Raw genomic sequence first — 20,038 nt, 5'->3', positions numbered from 1 at the left:
TCTTTGAAATAGTTTTATTGATTTAAATGAAAATAATTGATTTTCAATCGTTGAAAATTATTTTCCTCATTCGGTTAATGTAACTATTAAACTTGATATAAATTTTTTATTTTTAGTTAGGAAGTGTTCCCACATATTATAGCAACCTTCTTTGGCGATATTCATTTTCGTTATTTTGCACCAAAAGTGCTTAAATAATGAATAGCAAAACCAAAACAAAATCACATGTGGGGACGTCATATTTGTTTGCATTATGAATCGGTTATTAAAATTTAAATTTTTTCAGATAAAACAATTTTCTTGTAAATATCATTCCTCCCTCGGTGTATATGGATTCAAACCGAAATCAAACGATAATGTTAACTCTGGTAATGAAGAGCTTATATTTAAATAAATAATCATTTTTTTGCTGCTTTAACTATACAAAATTCTAAAATTTGCACTGAAAAGCGCATGATTTGCACTGAAAAGTTGCATGATACAAAAAGTGCGTTATAAATTTCTTCCTAACGTTCTCCGAATGAGGAATTTGTGATTAATTGAACTGTCATTTTCCCATTTCTCCATAACAAGTTTTAAATTTAAAAATACATTACAAATTTTTAATTCTTTAAAATATTTATGGAGCATAAATATTAGACACCAGTTTTACATTTAACCTCACTTTAAATTCTCACCTTTGAATTTCTGAACACCCTCATGGAAAATTACTCTCTGATTGATTCTGTCAAAATCACTAAGTTTTATGGGTTTCTAATGTTTAACCAAATATTTCTTTACCATTGTATAATTCATGTATCAAACTGTCATTATTATGTCTATTTCTTTTTACAGAAAACCTTCCTAACAAAAATTATGGAAGTAGCATTTACCAAATTCTTGAAGCTTACAGAAATCATGGACATAGAATAGCTTTTTTAAATCCCTTGAGGAATCCTGAAAAAAAGTTCGTAGTTTATCCTTGTTTTTAATATATTTATGATTTTTAATTTAAAAATCATTAGTTTTTTTTTAATGAAATGAAATATTGCTATTAGTAATTTCCATATTAGTAATATGGTACAATTTCTTATTCATTAATGTTTGGTGCTATTTAAAAGATTTTTAATTATTATGTTTTCATTAAAAAAATTTCATTTCTAGAACTCTTGTTTTTTTAAAAATCAAATTTGAGTTTTGAAATATTTTTTAATTCGTTCCAAAAACGGTTTGTGTAATTTTATTAATTTTTTAACCCACTGACGGTTCTGCACGTAAAAAGTCGCATTTTAACCTGCAGTCTTCTCTGCATAGCAAAACCGGTTTTCCCGTGTTAACTGATAGGGGAACTGTGTGTAGGGGAGAAACATTCTCCCAATTTTGCCCATTTCCTTAACCGCCAGTGGGTTAAACAATTTTACATGATTTAATGAAATATATAGATTTTTTTAAGAAAAAAAATTATTAGAAGTTATTAAATAAAATTTGATTGAAAAATAAAATCATCAGTTAATTTCCTTACTGAATATTTTTTTAAAAACGAAGCTTATATAGAATTATAGTTTGAGATCTTTATTATAAAAATTAATTTTAAGTCTTCTGCATAAAAATTTGTATTTTTAAATCTAAAGGAAAGAGTTAATTTAAAATAGAATTTACATGTAGTTTATAATGTATATTACCTTATCGTCTGGTTTATTTTCATATATTTGAATTATGTTCAAAAATTTTATATAGGTACTTACCTGTTCTTGATCCAGTGAATTATGGATTTAGTAACAACAGTTCTGAAAAGATTTCACTATCGAAAATCTCCTCATCTCTTCCGTATGAATTACCAATTTCTGAGCTTTTGCCTTTAATCGAAAAAATATATTGCAATAAAATTGGAATTGAGGTACAACACTTAGAGGTAATAAACAACACAATAATGCTTTTTATTCTTTTTAATAACCCAATAAAGTAGTTATTTATTATATACGAAACATTAGATAATGACAATAATAAATAAATATCTATATACAGCCACTTATTTTTTTAAATGCACTCTTTGTTTTTTAAAACAAAAAGATATGTATATAAATATATCTCATCTTTTATTCAAGCCAAAATGAATATTTCATTACTTTTATCTTAAATCATTCCTTTATCAAAATAACCCCTTTAAAAGTGATCCTTGTCCACAAAATCAAGACATATTCTAAGTTAGTTTTCCAAAATTTTAGAACCAATATAATTTCCATTCCATTTAATCATTTCCTACATTTGATTTTGACTTGTTAAATTTTTAAAAAATTTCAATTTTAAAAAATTAGAATTTAAGAAAAAAATTTGAATTTTTAAATTTTTTTTTACGATGTGTGAAAATGACATTTTTGTCCTCATTTTGACGAATGGAAGCAGTTTTATTAGCAACACCTCTACATGTATTGCAATGGAGTACCGTATTTTAAATGGTTTTAATGTTGAAATTTGTGAGTTGTTGTGTAGATACAAGCTATATTAAAGAACTATAGTACATTTAAATAAGTAAATGAAAATATACCTTAATGAATACACCTTATGAATGTACCTTAATGAATATACCTTAAATGAAAATATACTTCTAGTATTTTATAACTTTGAAATACCTGTGTGTACTTAGTATAAAATAATGAATTAAGTTACTTTAAAATATTTATGATTTGTCCTATTTATTATTTTTAATGAAAAAAAAAGAATTTTTTATTTTTTTTGTTTTAGGAACACGAAAAAGATTGGCTTGTAAAAGAATTTGAAAAAATCCAATTAGAAACTCAATTTTCTAATTTTGAAAGACAAAATTTAGCTCAGGAACTTATAAAGTCTCAGGTAAGAAAATTTATTTTGGACACTTAACTTGAAGCAAGGAAATTTCTACAGTTCATTTTTTTATAATAACTTCAATGAAAATATTGTGACATTTAATATTTTAATAAAATATTTTGGAATTATTTTAGTGTTAATTTTGAGGTAGTATGTTATAGGTTTTTGAAAACTTTTTGGCTACTAAATTTTCTACTGTGAAGAGATATGGAGGAGAAGGTGCTGAAAGTATGATTGCTTTCTTTATAGAAATTTTGAATCAATGCTGCATAGGTATGTGTCTTTTTTTTAGTGAAGTTAATTAATAATTTAAATTAGTTAACCTTGACCTCAGTTTACAGTATTATCATAGTCGTTTAGAATATTTTGGCATCAAGCTAGTTAATAATTGAAGCAGCTTATAATTGAAAATTTATTTTAACCTTCTGAGGTCCTGCATATAAAAATCTTATGACAATAATACTCAGATTTTTTTTTCTCAGTTTGCAAGGTACACTGAAACTTCGGTACTTGAACTTCTGTGATGTAATCAACATACTAGGTTCAAGTACCAAAGTTTCAGTGTACCTGGTGAACCTATAAACGTTACTTGAGCCTAGTATGTTGATCATTCCAGTTTTATCCACATTATTAATACACTTTATGTTAATAAATTTAAAATCTTTTTTATTTATTATTCTATTTTGAACATCAAATAATAATTTATAAGCATCCCTTTTTGTTATTTCTCCAGATAAAACCTTTATCTATAAAATCTGACTTTAAAAAAAGCTTTGTTTTAAAAATATATTCTTAAATTATATTGTGTAATTTTTTTTATACTTAAATTGATGCTTTAAAAAACAATTGATTTGAATTAATAATTTTTTAAATTATCAGCTGATTTAAATTAAGTGATTTTAATCATATTGACCCTAATAAATAAATAATTTCTGCATTCCCAGAAATTTGTGAAAAAAGTGTCTGAGGATTAAAGCAGAGAGAGATATTTTTTCTGCTAATGCTCCATTCATGGAAATTAGTTCATTAGAACCAAATCTGAAATTGTGAATTGAAGGTAGTTTTTAATTTGCTACTTTATTTGTTAAAAAAAACGTAAAATACACTTTACAATCAAAATGATATTGTTCCCAAAGTTCATTCTAAGGTTAAAGGAATGCAGTAGTGGAGAATTAAATTGATATTATTTTGTAATGAAACATTCAAACCTTCATTAGAGCAAAACCTGAAATTGTGAATTGAAGGTAGTTTTTAATTTACTACATTATTTGTTAAAAAGAAAATATAAATAATCTTTACAATCAAAATGATATTGTTCCTCCAAAGTTTATTCTAAGGTTAATGAAATGCAGGAGTGGATAATTAAATTGATATTATTTTGTAATAAAACATTCAAACCTTGTTATTAAAATAATTCGGTTTTCTTTGATTAATTTTATGTACAAAGTTTTAACTCATCAAAATACATTACAGTAGTAGAACTGTGAAAGAAAAATATTTTTCAATGTTATAGAATTGCTAAAAAGTGAAATAAAATAATATTTAAGGAGTATTAGGTATAAAAAAAAATTTAAATTATAATTTAAAAATTATAATTTGAAAGTTATAAGAGGAAGACTTAAAAGAAGTCACAGAACTGAGAAAAATCATTCAAAAAAAATACATGAATCCTATTTTATTTTTGCTTTTTCCACCATATGAAACATAAATACTAAAATAATAGAGATTGTAGATATGTTTTCAATCTACTTTAATCTCTTATCTATAAGCAAATGCATCTTATGGTTAGCCTAAATACTGTGAACCTATACTTTATATGTAAGGATGTTTTTTAATTATTTTATTTATTTGTTTATTCATTTTCACTCAGATGGTGTGAAAGATGTTCAGATTGGAATTGCTCATAGAGGTCGACTAGCTCTTTTAACTGGACTTTTGAAGTTTCCTCCTGTTGCCATGTTTCAGAAGGTAAAAATCAGTTGAAATTATTTTCAATGCTGTTTTAAATTAGCAATGTTGTGTTTAATATTTAAAGCTGTGTTTTTCTAATACACTCATATTTAAGTTTTTATCAATAAATTTATTATGCATTAATAAATTTATTATGTGCTAATAAATTTATTAAAAAATGAAACTGTTAAAAGAAATAATTGAAATTTTATACTGTGCCATTTCGCTGTTTAAAGAAAATTAAGACAATTTCTTTCATTCTTATTAACACTAGAAAAGTAAAGTGTTTCTAAAACAACCAATTGACAGCCGAAGGAATCATGTTGGTTAAGGCTTCACAATTTTGAGACTAGCACCATGATGGTGGCCGTCTCCAAATTGTGGTCAGCCCCTGGATTTTTATCCCCAGCAAGCTGGAACCTATTGATCTAAATTTGGGTGAACGTTGCCTACGTGGAATAAATTCTTAATATTTCACTATTTATAACTCAGTGCTGTAACCACTGTGTCATTGTATGTTTATTTTTATTTAACAGCTGTGTTTAATTCTTGAATTGAGTTAGTTTAATTCATTAGCTAATTATTTTTTGTAATGATTAGTTGTTAATTTTAAATTAAATATTCACAACATATCACTGTGTTTTAAAATACATTTTAGATGTCAGGACTTTCTGAATTTCCTCCAGATGTAAAAACAACTGGTGACGTTTTATCACATCTAAGTAAGTGTTTACTTATATTTTCTTTTCTCTCTCTCACTCTCTTATTTTATTTTAGTGTACTTCTAATATCAGTCTTTTATATAGTTCTCATTGAAATTCTTATGAATAAGAAGCATTATTTTATAAATAACTTTTGAATGGTCATAATAATATCAATGATAATGTGACAATGATCATGTACAGTGTGTGTATGTAATTAAATGCTATTTATTTTAATGATTTTGTCTCATATTAAAGTTAAATGTATTTCTGCTTTTGCTATTGATTAAAATTTTGTACAACTGCACTAAAGCAGAGAATGTGGTCACATTGTGAGTTTAAACTTTCATACTAAATCATAAAATTTAGTTAAGTGTTTTTCTTTTCTTTTTCAGATTTATACAATTAATTACCTTTGGTACTTTTAAAAAAAAAGGGTTAGTAAAAGAGTTCTAAAATAACAATAAAATTGGAAAATAATTTCCTTTAACAATAATACTAAAAATATAGCTTGTTATTGAAATATAATCAGTTTTCTTCATTTATAGCCAAGATTCATAAATTTTATTTGTTATTCTATCCAAATTTTTTTTTATTGAACAGTATAAGAAGAACTGTACCTCTATGTGAAGGTTGAACAACCAGATTGTACCCAAAATTGAATCTAGAATTGCTACTTGAAGTATTAAAATACATTAATTGCATTTAAAAATAATTCATGCATCTGTAGATCTGTATGCAGATCAGTTGTGTAATATTTATATAATTTGTTTATTTGAATGTTAGTCCATTCATTCAAAAAATATTGCGAATATCAAAAATTTTATAAAAAAAATAACACTAACTGTATCAAAAGTTCTTTAATACATTTATGCATCAAAAACAAAAAAGCTGTTGAATGAATAAAACTGCATGCATTACCTGTTCTAATACTGTAAATCATTTACTTTTAATACTCTTTCAGCTATTTAGGTTTTCATAGATAGTGACTTTCTTTTGTTAAAACCATAATGATATTCTGTTATTCCGATTGCTGCTGTAGATTCTTTAAATATTTTTAGAAATTTAATAAATGCAAAATGATTGCTGAAACAGTGTTTGACAAATGACTACTTAAAGGCATGCCTCTAGTTATTGTACACTAGCACTTTTTTTGTTGTTGCATGAAATTAAGATTTGTGATTCTTTTTAGAAGAATCAACAAGCATGATTTGATTTAAATCAATTTTTTTTTTATCCAAAATTATTTATTTTTTTAATTTTTTCAAAGATATTTCAAGACTTTTCATTTATAAGTAGCTAAATTTTAAAAATATTATTATAATTGAAATAATATTAAAAATGAATCAAATAAACAAATTTCAAATTATTTAATGCATTAAAAATTGTTTATTACATTCACGATTCAAGTTTATTGAAAATGGAAAAAATACACCAGTATTAACTACTGAAAAGCTAGCTAAAAATATTAACTGATTTCTCAGATTTTCTTTTCTCCTTTGGTCAATTTTAAGAAATGTATATTCCATGACTGAATTAAATTTTTACTTTGTTCTTAGTTTGGATACCAATATTCCCAAGATTATAAAATTTTTATATAGATAATTAATGAGATTTTTATAAGATATTATAAAATGTTTAAAATTTCATTTTGAACATGCTATAACTTATTACAGAAAAAAGTGATAATATAGTTTTACTAATTGAATTCTATAAACACAGCAATATATTCACAAAACATTTTAAAAACTTTTAAAATCAATGAAAAAAATTTAAGATCTCATATTAACATATTTTGTAAATTTTTTAATTAAAGGATTTTGATTTGAATCAATGAACCTTGCATCCTGCATGAAATACAAGACTTTTTTAGTTTATTTTTAAAAATGTGTTTTTAAATTTATTTTTTATTTATTTTATGCATACTTATTTTTATGATTTTGCTTTAGCAAGTTCTGTGGATTATGAGCATAATAATTCTAATGTGCATGTCACATTGCTTCCCAATCCTTCACATTTAGAAGTAAGTTTTACATTGTTGAATTTGACTATTTTTATAAGCAATTGATAGAAATATTTTGATTCATTATGAAATTTATCAGAAAGTAAATTTTTTAAACATGCACTAGAATGATAACTCTAAGATTAAAAAAAAGCATAAATACTGGATATTCAAGTTTATATGTGAATTTATTGCAATTTAAGGTGCAAGAATGCTTCTCATATCATAATATGTAAACAGTAGTTCGCCGTTTCTTTTAGAGATCATAATGGGGATTGACAGTCACTGAAAATCTTGTGTGTGTATTTTTATAGTACTGAGACTGATGCAATTAAATAACGAGTTCAATTGTAGTTGTTAGTTTTAGTTACAAAATTTATTTGATACAAATGTGCATTAACATCTTTGTTATTTTGCAAATATTCTCATTATTTTCTGCTTGCTTTTAGTCAATTTAAGTGGCACAATGCAAGTATATTAGAACGTAATAAGTATGTAGAAATTCGAAATACAATTTAATCAGAATATATGTCAGAAATAGATCTTAGAATGTTTTAATAAATGCGGCATACATTTTTATGATGCATTTATTATACTACTGTAGAATACCAAGTATTTTTCATTAATAAAATTATCTATTGAAAATAAATTGATCCGTTTCTGTTATTCTTCTACTTCCATTATTATGTCTAAGCCTCTAATTATAATTAAGATTATGAAAAATTGTACATATTTTTTTCTACTACACACTCTCTTTGAGTAAGATGGGTAAAAACTGGTTTGTATTGCAAGAAGGCAAAGTAAGAGTTTTGTTTTGAAGGATTAATTTTAATATTGTTAGTTTTAAATTATTTTTTAAATTAATTAACTCCATTAATATATTTTTATGTATTTATTCATTTGAATATTTTGTAACCACATATTATTTAATTTATACTAAGGCAATTTCACCTGTGGTAGCTGGGTATGCTCGCAGTCGTTTACAAACCATGAAAGCAGCTGACTACTCAGAACAGAGTGATAGTAACATAAAATACCCAGTTTTGCCTATTCAGGTTCATGGAGATGCATCTTTCTCTGGCCAGGTGAAATTGGTTCAATTTTTATTTTATTGTAACTAATTTTGTTTTTTTAGTAGTAATTGTTTTGTTTATTAATTCTCATTGTTATTTTCTTTTTGATTTTAATACCATTTAATGATGTTGTGCACAACCTGTAGTTAAGGGATTATATGTGGCTCTTGAATCATTTATATTTGCTTACTGCCTGCTAGATTGCAAATTATTTTTAAAACTTTGTAACTAAGAAAACATCAAGATTATATATAAAAACAAGGAAAAATTTAAATTTCATTCAAAAATTTTAAATATTTAAAGAAATGTTCTCAAAATATATTATTTTCTAAGCAAACGTAGTTCAACCATTTGTTTTAAAATGAAAACTTAATGAAATAGAATATTAATGAAATGAATATTTAATGAAAAAGAAAAATGTGCAAGCTTTAGAAATATTTTTGTATTGTAATGTTTATTAATATTTCTTACATATTATGATTATTTCTCAGATTTGTATAACACTTCTAGATATTTTCAAATTTACAACTCTCTACTGATAAAGTATATTTTTCTTTTTTCTTTCAATTTTAGTATTTTAATTAATAGATTCAATCATTAAGTGTTTGAGTGCAGTTAGTTTTCATAGGACTTTCTTACATTTTTATTGAACCTTTTTTTAAGTGATATTATAGCGCTCTTTAGTGCTCTTTGAGTGATAGTGTTGCGTGCGGCCCTCATAGCAAAATTATTAAAGCTGAGATAAAGAATTTGAGTTTCGTACAATGATGATATTTTTAAATGTGTCATTTTTCCATTGCTTAATTCACGACACACTTGACATCAAAAATTCAAGCACACAAAGTTCAAATATATAACTAGATTTAGCTGCTATAAAAAAGTTAATTTTAGCAGTAAAAATGAATTTATAATATTCAATATGAAAAACTCTAATCGTCTATTTTATTTTTAAAAAAATTTTTTTAATTTAACGAAATGAAAACACACATTGCATTTTATTTTATGTAAATAAATTAAAAAAAAAAAAACTTTTATTGTCTGCTGCAAATTCTTACATAACTTTTCTTTATTCATACAGTTTCTAGTAAGTGGCTTAAAGCAACTTGATTTTTTTTAAAAAGTTTTCTTACCTATTAAATTTTTACTATACTTGAATAAAATATGATTTAGTAATTTGTGAAAATTTTATTTTTTCTTGTATTTAGAAGTACACTTTGTATGTTTGGATGAAATTTCTCCTTGTTTATAAATCATTTCATTCTTATTTTACTTACTTATCAATCATATCCTGTCATTATGTTGAGTTAAAGGGGTGATTGTAATCCGGGTTTTTCATATCATTCTTCCGGGTCTAAAAACTAAGAACAGGGCTTGTGATTTTTTCGCGAATTTTGCGAAATTTCACGCATCTCAAAACTTGGTTTGAGGACTTTCGCAAATCTTAAACTTATAATCCGAACTATTTTTTCGGAATTCCGCAACCTGAAATTTAAATTTTTAAACTTTCGCTAAGTCGCATTAACGAGACATTTGAGTACATGTGATTTTTCCACCAATTTGATTCCTTTGCTTTGATGGATTGTTGCCATTTTGGATATTTGGAACTGCGCTGGAATCTGCTAATATCACGATTCATATTCGCACAAATTTAATGTCAAACAATGATTTTCGTATTTACCTGATTTAAAAGTTACACAATTTAAAAATCGCACATCGTGATTCGTATTCACGTTTTTTTTAATGAATATTGTGATTTGTATTCACACGTTTTTAAAATCCAATTTCGCGATTTGTATTCATGCAAGTTTATAATCCAAAGTTGTGATTCGTATTCACGCGTTCTAATATTACAATTCGTATTTATGCGTTAAATATCATACATTGTGGTTCGCATTCACTCCATCTAAGATTTCAATATTGTATTTTGCATTTTTAAAATTCAATATCGCAATTCATATCCATGCGATTGTGAAATCCAATATCACAATTCATATCCATGCGATTTTGAAATCCAATATCACAATTCAAATTTAATTGGTATTAAAATCCAATATCGCTATTTTTAAAAGCTAAGTTTTTTCTTGAAATGGTCACTTCATTGGTAGTTAATTTAATTATAAATCTTAGTTTAATGGTGCATGTATGGTGCATAGATTGATATTGAGATTTTGCACATGAAATTTTCAGGGTTTTTCACTTTATGTCACAATCACCCCTGATGTTATCAGCATATCTTTCTTCCAAGTGAGATTTTGCTTCTGTGTAATTAAAATTAATATTTTAATGTCTTCTAATCTTGCATTTAAAAATAAATATGTATTTTCCTCTTTCCATTTACCCATTTGTCACCTGTTAAGTGATGCAGATGTTCTAAATCTTGCATTTAAAAATAAATATGTATTTTCCTCTTTTCATTTACCCATTTGTCACCTGTTAAGTGATGCAGATGTTCTTCTTCAGGTGTTATTTTTGTAATTTTGTCTACTCTGAATTTTTTACTCCAGATTTTCCACTATCATGCCATATCAACTATTGATTTCTACTTTTAGGGTGTTGTCATGGAAACTCTTGCAGTCTCAAATGTGCCTCATTTTACTACTGGTGGGTCTATTCATTTAATAGTAAATAACCAAGTTGGTTTTACTACCCCACAGGAAAGGGGCAGGTAATATATTTAATATTTTCTGCATTATATATTTTTCCTTTGTATAATTTTTAAGCAATCATTTGAAAAAACTTTTTTTAAGTTGATTTTATTTTTAAATAGTAGTATTTGAACTTAATGTCCTCATAAGCATCCATTCTTGTTTTAAAAAAGGGAGAGAAGGCTCTTTTGCTGTAGCAAAAATACTATTGATAAAATTAAAAAAACTTCAATTTTTTATAGTATTAAAATTTTATTTTGGAATTTACTTTGTTAATTTCTTGAACAAGATTAAAATTTTTTTATTTCCAACGGCCAGAGTTCAGTACTTCTACACCACATAAAGACAGGAACAAATGAGAACATTGAGAAAAGAAAAACATAACAAAATAAGATTAAAATAGAAAAGAATAAAAGTTCATGAAAATTTAAATCTCTGAGAACATAACTAAATAGAACTGAGAACATAAATAAATCATAATAACTAAATATATATAACGTCGTTACCGAGTGGAAGGATTAAAACAGGTCTTAGGTAGGGAAGGAGGGTACAAAATTTATTTATTAATTATTAGACAGAGCAGTCATGAAAGTGTGTACGAAAAGTTGTGCTTCTTGATTATATGTTAGGAAAAATCTTGCAAAGTCTTAGAAATTACTATTGGTTTATGAAATAGGTCAAATGATTCCCACAAAGATTAAAGGGGAAAACTTCTTTATTTAAATTAATGCATACTTGGGCCAAAAATAGATTTAAGAACAGGATGTGGCTTTTAAAAGTGTGAGAAAGCATTTCGATTTGAATAATTAATTAGGATTTGTTTTATAGCGAAGAAGCTAACTTAAAAAGATTAATAGAAGCTTTTTCTGTTACATATATATAAATTAACTCATAATAAGTTGTAACAAATAGCTTTATATATAGATAAGCCATTCTAATTCCTACATTTAATGACACTTTATATTTTAAATAGTTTTTCTTGTATTATATTCTGGGCATTTATAAATATAGAAAAAATTTTTAAAAGTTAAAGATTTTATTGTTTTCACTGTGATTTCTTATTTCTATTTTTTCTTTTTTTAAAGCTCTTCTATTTACTCCAGTGACTTGATGAAAATGATTTCCTCTCCTATAATACATGTCAATGGAGATTCTCCTGAGGTTAAGTAAATCTTATTTTTTAAAAAAAGTTTTTATATCTGAATTAATTTAGACTGTAATATACTTTAAATAATATTACATCCTTTATAGAGATTAAAATTAATATCTTTATACATGATATCAAAATGATAATTATATGCAAAATATTTGAAATCAAGTCGAAACACATTTTTGCTACTTAATTGCCAATATATATTTTTGTTCTATAATTATTTATCAGTATTTTTAATGTTTTATTAAATATGGTTGCTCGATGTAATATTTTGTAGTATGTAATTTGAATAAGATGAAACAAGTCATCTATTATCCCACTGGTTCATTAAATACAATATTTTAAAAACTTATTTTATAAGTTTTTTTTAAAAAAATCTATACTCTGCTGCAAGTTAAGAAAAAATCATTATCCCTATGGAGAGTGCCTGTTTGCATCTAAGTGCACTCCAAATGGTTGTCAAGGTCCCAGCCCGATTGGATATCAATATCGCCAATTCTTGAAACGGAATTGTACAGCCTTCTTTTTACTTGCTTTCTTAAATCGTGTAAAAAGACAAAAACAAAACATATTGAATAATCAATTAACAAGTAGAAAGTGTTAATAAATATTTTGTCTAGGAATCTTAACAAATATGCACCTTTCTGCTCCCATTTAAACAAACTGATGAAAGAATAATAAATATTGTTTCTTGCAGATTATTTTCTTCAACAGTGGAATAGTGAAACTTCTTTATTTCGCATTTGATTAGTTAAGGGCTTGTCAGCTATTTTTAGTGGTCCAATCAAGTCCAATGCTCTTGCAACATCATATAGTTGTTTCTTTTCCAAGAACGAATGTTCTCATTTATTGAAATATATCCTGTAAGACTGCGAAACTGTAACCTTTTTTTAAATATTTCTATGATGTCTATCCTAAAAGATAGCAGAAATTAAATTTCTGTCCGACGTGTTTAACTTTTAAAAGCTTTTATATTGTTTTGAAGGCATATTTGTATAATTTGATAATGGAATAAAATGGAACTATATGCAGTTGTGGATGACTTGAATCCTATACCTCAATGGTCTTTTCTTAACTTAGAATGGAGTGTATTTTATATATTTTTAAAAAACATATTTAGTTTTAATTTTTAGTTAATATTTAATAAAATTTTGTTTACTTTGCTATTTATTGATTTTTTATTTTTTTAAATTTTAATGTTCATTATAATCACCATAAATATATTATAAAAATTTAGGGTGACTGAAATGTTTTATTGTACTTTTGAAAATTTAGAAAGAGGTATAAAAGTAATATAAATTTCTTTAATTTATAATTTCTTAAAATGAATATATTTTTCAGAACTCTTTTTATTCTAACATGGTGCGAAACGTTTTTTTAAAGTGCTTAAAGGTTCTTATTTTCGATATTCGTTTTTTAAAAGCCCTTAAAGGTGCTTTTTTCATTGGATGTTTTTAAAAAGTGCTTAATTTTCCCTTTTTGAAAATGGGACTTTTTCTTTATCATGTCGATTTTCGCCAGTTATTGTGCAAAAGCGTGCTTTTCGCATTGTTCTATTCAACTTTTTAACTATTCATTCAGCAATCCATTTTGGCGTACCATCAGTTCATAGTGTATGAAAGTACCAATCATTTTACATGTTTGATGAAATACTTACGAGTCCGCATGTGTGGCGACTGAGCTGGGTTCAGTGAAATTATTGCACTCTCGTGGGCAACTCTGTTGCATTTTGTAAGATATTCTCAATTTAAGGCTTCATTTTCCACTTTCTGATATCGAACCGAAAAATTTCTTAATCATTTTTTAATGGCTAATATAGTCAAGAAAAGAGTTCTTGGTCAGAAACTAGTTATTTTATCATGATCATGTAAAATCTTTGAAAATTATTTTGCATTTTGTTAATGTATAAAGTGCTTAAAAATATTTTTTGAGTGCTTAAAAAGTACTTAAACGATGCTTATTTTTTGTTGAAAGATTTGACTACGCACCCTGTCTAAACAATATTTAAATTATTATCACATCTAGAATTTGCTAACAGTTTTCATTCACTCTGTTAATTGACAAATTTAACCTGCTCCAATGTTCAATGGGCCTATAGAAAATCCATATTTTGTTTAAAAAATGTGAGTAGGGTAGGAAAAGGATAAACTGCAAAGCTGTATAAAAGACAAAATGAGTATAAACCATATTTATATGCATAGATAAAAAAATGTCTAATAGGTTTACTGTGTGAAGTTCTATTTCTTTTCATAGGTCATAATTATTTTATTCTGTGGATAAAAATATGTAAAACAAGTTTTTTTGTTTTGTTATGACAGTAACATTGACTTGTACAGTGTTTTTTTTTTTAATTTATTCACTCAAGTTGCTTTTGTTTCAATCAAAAGAATGATGTAGAAGATTTGTTTTTTTTCTCTCTATCATTTCTTGTTGTGTTTTCTATCTTTACATAAATGTTTTTTTTAATTATTTTTTTAGTAAAGAATATGCAAGAATAATAATAAATTTTGTAAGCGGTGTTATTCAATATAGTTAGCTTGATATAGTTAGAATATAGTTGCTTGATTAAATGCAATTAAATTTGGTAACTAAACATCTGCAGTCAAAGAGGTCTGAATTAAAAATTTGATTACTTTTAACTTTTTTCAATAAAAATATGCAAAATTCAAAAACCTCACGACGCAACTTTTTTATTGAGAAAAAGTTGATTTTAATATTTGATAGGCATTTATAATTCAAAATTATGTATGCCTAATTTTTTTAAAAAAATTTATTCAATATTTTCAAAGTTTTCCTTTTTAATTTTTGTTTTGTTTGTTTAATTTTTAGATTATGTATATATATATACTATATTATACTATATTATATATATACTATATTATACTATACTATATTATACTATACTATATTATACTATACTATATTATACTATACTTATACTATATTATACTATATATACTATATTATACATATACTATATTATGTATATATATATACTTTTAACTTTTTTCAATAAAAATATACAAAATTCAAAAACCTCACGACGCAACTTTTTTATTGAGAAAAAGTTGATTTTAATATTTGTTAGGCATTTATAATTCAAAATTATGTATGTCTAATTTTTTTTAAAAAATTATTCAATATTTTCGAAGTTTTCCATTTTAATTTTTGTTTTGTTTGTTTAATTTTAGATTAAATATTTTTATTTTATTGTAGAAACTTATTTCTCAGCAAAATGCAAAAAATGCTTCAGGCTGAAAAAAATGGCTGCAACATTTAGTGCATTTAATAATCCAGTAGTTTTCTAGTTTAGTAAGATGGTTAAAAAAAATTTCATTATTTTTGGGCACCTTGTGTTTCATATTGATTAATTATGACAATTTTTTTTAATGTTTTTAAAATATTGTTTTCTTTATTTGCTACTGTAGGATGTGGTTAAGGCAACAAAGCTTGCATTTAAATACAGGCAAGAATTCAAGAAAGATGTTCTGGTTGACATGTTTTGTTTTAGGCGTTGGGGTCATAATGAAGTGGATGACCCAACATTCACAAATCCATTAATGTACAAAATTATCCACTCCCGCAAAAGTGTTCCTGACATTTATGCTGAAAGTTTAATTGTAAGCATTTCACTAAACTTTTTGCTGTTAAAAGAACTTATTGTTGTGACATTTTTTGAGGTTTATTAGTTATATTTTTTTAAATATAATTTTGCTCAATGTTTGTGTTGTGATAAACAATCCACACCTAACTTAAAGTAGTTTTATTTTATTTTTAATAAAAACTGAATTATTAAAGCAACGAAGTGACTTTGACAGTGACTATACATTTTCTTTCCTCTAAGTTATTTTTTATATTTTACTTCAATTTTCATTTATTTTAGGATTTATTTTTAATAAACAATATTTGATTTTGTGAAAGCATTTTTCTTAGTTAATATTTCTTAATTTTTCAAGTAACTTCAAATTAGGTTTACGTTTTTGAATCACGGAGTTTTTAACTAAATATTAATTAAAGCATTAAGTTTTATTTCATCCTTTTTCACTCTTATCTTAATTATAGGATTTGTATCAAATATAGATAATTACTTCTAAAATTTTAAGAATAATTTTACTTCATCATTTATATATTTATGTTTAATGCACTAACTCTATATTCAGAAATGTTTTTTTTTTTTTTTTTTTTTTTTTTTTTTTTTTTTTTTTTTTTTTTTTTTNTTTTTTTTTTTTTGTAATTATGAAATACTTTATGGCTACTCCTATCCATAAAAAAGCATTTTACAGTTTGTTGTTTTTATAAATTAAGACTGTTGAATCATATTAAAAAGAAATATTTTTATTTTTATTTTGGCAGACTGAAAATGTTTTAAGTAAAGAAGATGTAAATAAAATTACTAAAAGCTATTGGGATTTATTGAACGAAAATTTGAAGCAAACGGAATCCTATAAAACAAAGGTATTCAAATATTGATGTCACTTTTTAAATGCTAAAAATTGAATTATTTTGTTTTTAACATTTGAATATTTTTATTCTCTTATGTACTATTTTTTTTCAGTGACTAAAGTCCTTATAGGAATATTTTCCTTTTAGATCTCATGACACATTTAATAAACTAAATACTTTGTATTCATAGTTAAACATATTTTAGTTGTGCAGTCAAATCCCATTTTAGTGAAATCCGAAATAGCAAAGAAAAAAATGTAACGAATACTTTCTGAATCCCCAAACGAATTTCCATAGACACAATGTATATAAAATACCGACATTACAAAATTGATTATTCAATTTAACAAAGGCAAAAGTAAGCAATAATTCATCTTTCCTGTCCTGATCAAGACACTTTTATTTTTTTTCCAAGAGTTTACAATTTGTTGATTAAACACGTTTTTGAGCATACAGCTTCACAAACACTGTCGAATTTGGAAGCTGTAGAGTGATATTTATGTGCATAAAAAACTTTTTGAATACTTTGTTTGAACATACAGATAAGTTTGGAGAAGTTTGTACAGAAAAAATTACAGATTACTTATTTGTCTGATAAGTAAGTGTTAATAAATTTGTTGTTTGTTTTAATTTAATAGTTTTTGTGAGCTTTAAAATATTACATCGATATTTTCCTTGATGTGGAGTACAAATATGTCAAAACTGTAAAGCATTTATTAATTTTTTTATTGGAAAAATTCAAAAGCAGCAGAATAATATTGGTTAATGCTAAAATTCGTAATATTGGTTTAACAAATTTTCCTTATTGCATAGCAATTCATTCAATCCCTTGGAATTTGCTGAAACGGGTTTCAACTATATACTAACATTGTTGGTAGCATTTCATTTACTTTTTAATTTATTTTTATTTTTGTTATTTTTTTTAATGTTTGTATTTATTTTTATATTTGTTTTCCTGCAATTTTATTGTTTTGTTTATCTATAAAGTATTTTCTTGAAAATAGTTTAAAACTAATTTCCCCCCTATCATTAATATATATTTGCATTGTTTCTAATTAAAATACTGCTTCTTTCTTTTCTTTGACAGTTGTACAAGTATAAAAATTTGTAAAAAGAGTGCTTTTTCTTATTCACCTTTTCACCATTCATTAACATGAGAAAACTAGTTTATATGTAAGAAAAACTGTATTTGGTAGGGTGACTTTTCACTTTCGTGACTATCAAGTGTTTAAAAAAAAGTCCTCGTATACTATTAAGTCTGGATGCATTAGTACTTTATTCCATTGATTTAAATGATCAAAAGTAATATCAAATTTAAATTGAAATTAAATTCTTAAGTCTTTAAAACATAAAATGTGTACTTTCTTGAAAGAGTTTTTTTGTAAAATCAATTGCTGAAAAATATTTAGTGTTAAAAAGGCAAACACTGACAAAGCATTATATAATGTATTTTTGTAATTTCCTTATTCCGAGCAAATAGAACTGTATGGATAACTCTTAACATTAAAACATTTGCTTAAATATAAAAAATGGAAATTATTTTTTGTTTTACTTTCTAATTTTACAATTTAGCGAGAAATCTTTGATTAATGTTTAGTTGACTGTCATGATTGAACTCATATGATGTGAGTGAGCTCTTATTTAATGAATTGCCTTGCAAAATACAGTATTTTAATTTATCTATTCTGGATCACGTAGGATAGAACTAATGGAGTAAAACCGTTTTCATGTTTGAAATCATTTTGTCAAAAGTAATCAAAGTCAAGTGAAAAAATATTAAACAATAATCAAAACAAAATTTTTGTAGGCTTTGTGTTGTGCAAAATAATAGTCTGTATAAATGTTTGCAGCTCAAAGTTAAATCATTGCACAGATAAATACTTTCATAATTGCATATTTCAAAGCTTAATTCTGTATACTAAACTAATGTATTATTCTATTTTTATTTCTTTTTTTATTTAATTTTGGTCAGTGTAACAGTCAGAATAATATTGTTCAGTTGAAAATTAAATCTTTTTTATTTTGAAATATTTTTTAACAAATAGCTTATTTTCATATTTTTTTCTTACTTCTTAGAATTATGGCATCAGTAATAATTTGAACTCAAACGAAGATTCCAAAAAAGTAATTTCAGTTTATGATACAGGTATTAACGTTGACTTATTGAAATTTGTGGGTGCAAGGTCTGTGGAACTTCCTAAAAATTTTGTAAGTTTTTCTTTATTTATTTAATTTACTTTAATATACTTTACTTAACTTTTTCCTAATGAATTGATATTTCTTGCAGGCAGTTCATCCTAGATTAGAAAAGAATTTTATACAAGAGCGCATCAAGAAAATCAGCACAGGAAGCCAGTTAGATTGGGCGACTGCTGAAGCTTTGGCTATAGGATCACTACTTTACCAAGGTTATTATTGTGCTAAAATTAATTTTATAGAAAATTTATCAGCAAGTATAATTGTTAAAAGTTAGGCATTAAATTTTTTTTAAATTATATTTGTAAATATTTTATTTTTGATTTTTTTTTTATTTATTTGGGGCAGTCAAAAAAAAATCTAAACGCCTGCTGTTTGACTTTGTTTCATTAAAAAACAATAGTAAAAAACGTTAATGCATTAATCCCACTGTGAAATAAGATGATCAATTCCAGTTCTGTAACAAAAGGTAGATGATTGCTGATGAAATCAACAAAACCTCACTCCTAAATCAACATCCATGAACGTCTTTCTTAAGGTCACCAAAAATGTGGAATTTACAAATTGAAAGATCAGGGCTGTACAGAAGATGTTGAAAAGTTTCCCATCCAAATTTCTGAAGTGCATCTATCACCAAACTGTCAGTATGAAAACAGAGGTTAACATGCAGAAAGATGACTCTCTTCAATAGCATTTCAGAACGTTTTAACGGTATGGTACTTCACAGTCTCTACTACTACTTCTGCACACCTGTCTGGGACATGCAGTGTTTACCACACACTGTAGTTACAAGCTGATGAATTTCACATGTTCTAGCACTTTCAGCCATGAAGAAACAAACCACACCTCTCTATTTTTCTTTACTTGCCTCCATTTTCTATGCTAGGAAAACACAGTTTTTATTAAGCTCAACTGTAGAGCAATAAAGAATCTACAATATTGATCTTTGTGTTTTCACTTGTTTCTCCTACACAACAATATCGATGTGTAACAACATTGTTTGCAGGCTTTAATGAGGAATATATTTTATGTGGGTTGCTCAGCTTTCTTTT

At 25.4% G+C, this 20,038-nt stretch overlaps 1 protein-coding gene across 2 annotated transcripts in view; it reads left to right on the top strand.

Annotated features, from left to right (window-relative positions):
- Positions 1-60: 60 nt before the first annotated feature.
- Positions 61-20,038, top strand: part of LOC107447474 (2-oxoadipate dehydrogenase complex component E1) — a 31,123-nt gene continuing 11,145 nt past the window's right edge. Inside the window, exons 1-15 of one of the 2 annotated variants that reach the window (XM_071178843.1) lie at positions 61-79; positions 835-946; positions 1,717-1,891; positions 2,722-2,829; positions 2,985-3,096; positions 4,694-4,791; positions 5,432-5,495; positions 7,424-7,497; positions 8,418-8,561; positions 11,099-11,214; positions 12,280-12,355; positions 15,776-15,967; positions 16,701-16,802; positions 18,867-18,998; positions 19,078-19,198. In XM_071178843.1, the coding sequence (XP_071034944.1) occupies positions 3,054-3,096; positions 4,694-4,791; positions 5,432-5,495; positions 7,424-7,497; positions 8,418-8,561; positions 11,099-11,214; positions 12,280-12,355; positions 15,776-15,967; positions 16,701-16,802; positions 18,867-18,998; positions 19,078-19,198 (1,162 nt within the window). In that variant the 5' untranslated portion in view covers positions 61-79; positions 835-946; positions 1,717-1,891; positions 2,722-2,829; positions 2,985-3,053. Of the gene's footprint in view, positions 80-148; positions 369-834; positions 947-1,716; positions 1,892-2,721; positions 2,830-2,984; positions 3,097-4,693; positions 4,792-5,431; positions 5,496-7,423; positions 7,498-8,417; positions 8,562-11,098; positions 11,215-12,279; positions 12,356-15,775; positions 15,968-16,700; positions 16,803-18,866; positions 18,999-19,077; positions 19,199-20,038 lie in introns of those variants that run through there. The other variant, XM_043042086.2, reaches the window with a different exon arrangement.

The sequence above is a fragment of the Parasteatoda tepidariorum genome, chromosome 3, assembly GCF_043381705.1.
Source record: "Parasteatoda tepidariorum isolate YZ-2023 chromosome 3, CAS_Ptep_4.0, whole genome shotgun sequence".
NCBI classification, from domain to species: domain Eukaryota; kingdom Metazoa; phylum Arthropoda; class Arachnida; order Araneae; family Theridiidae; genus Parasteatoda; species Parasteatoda tepidariorum.
Note: the sequence above shows the minus strand (reverse complement) of the source record. Positions and strands in the feature narration are given on the sequence as shown.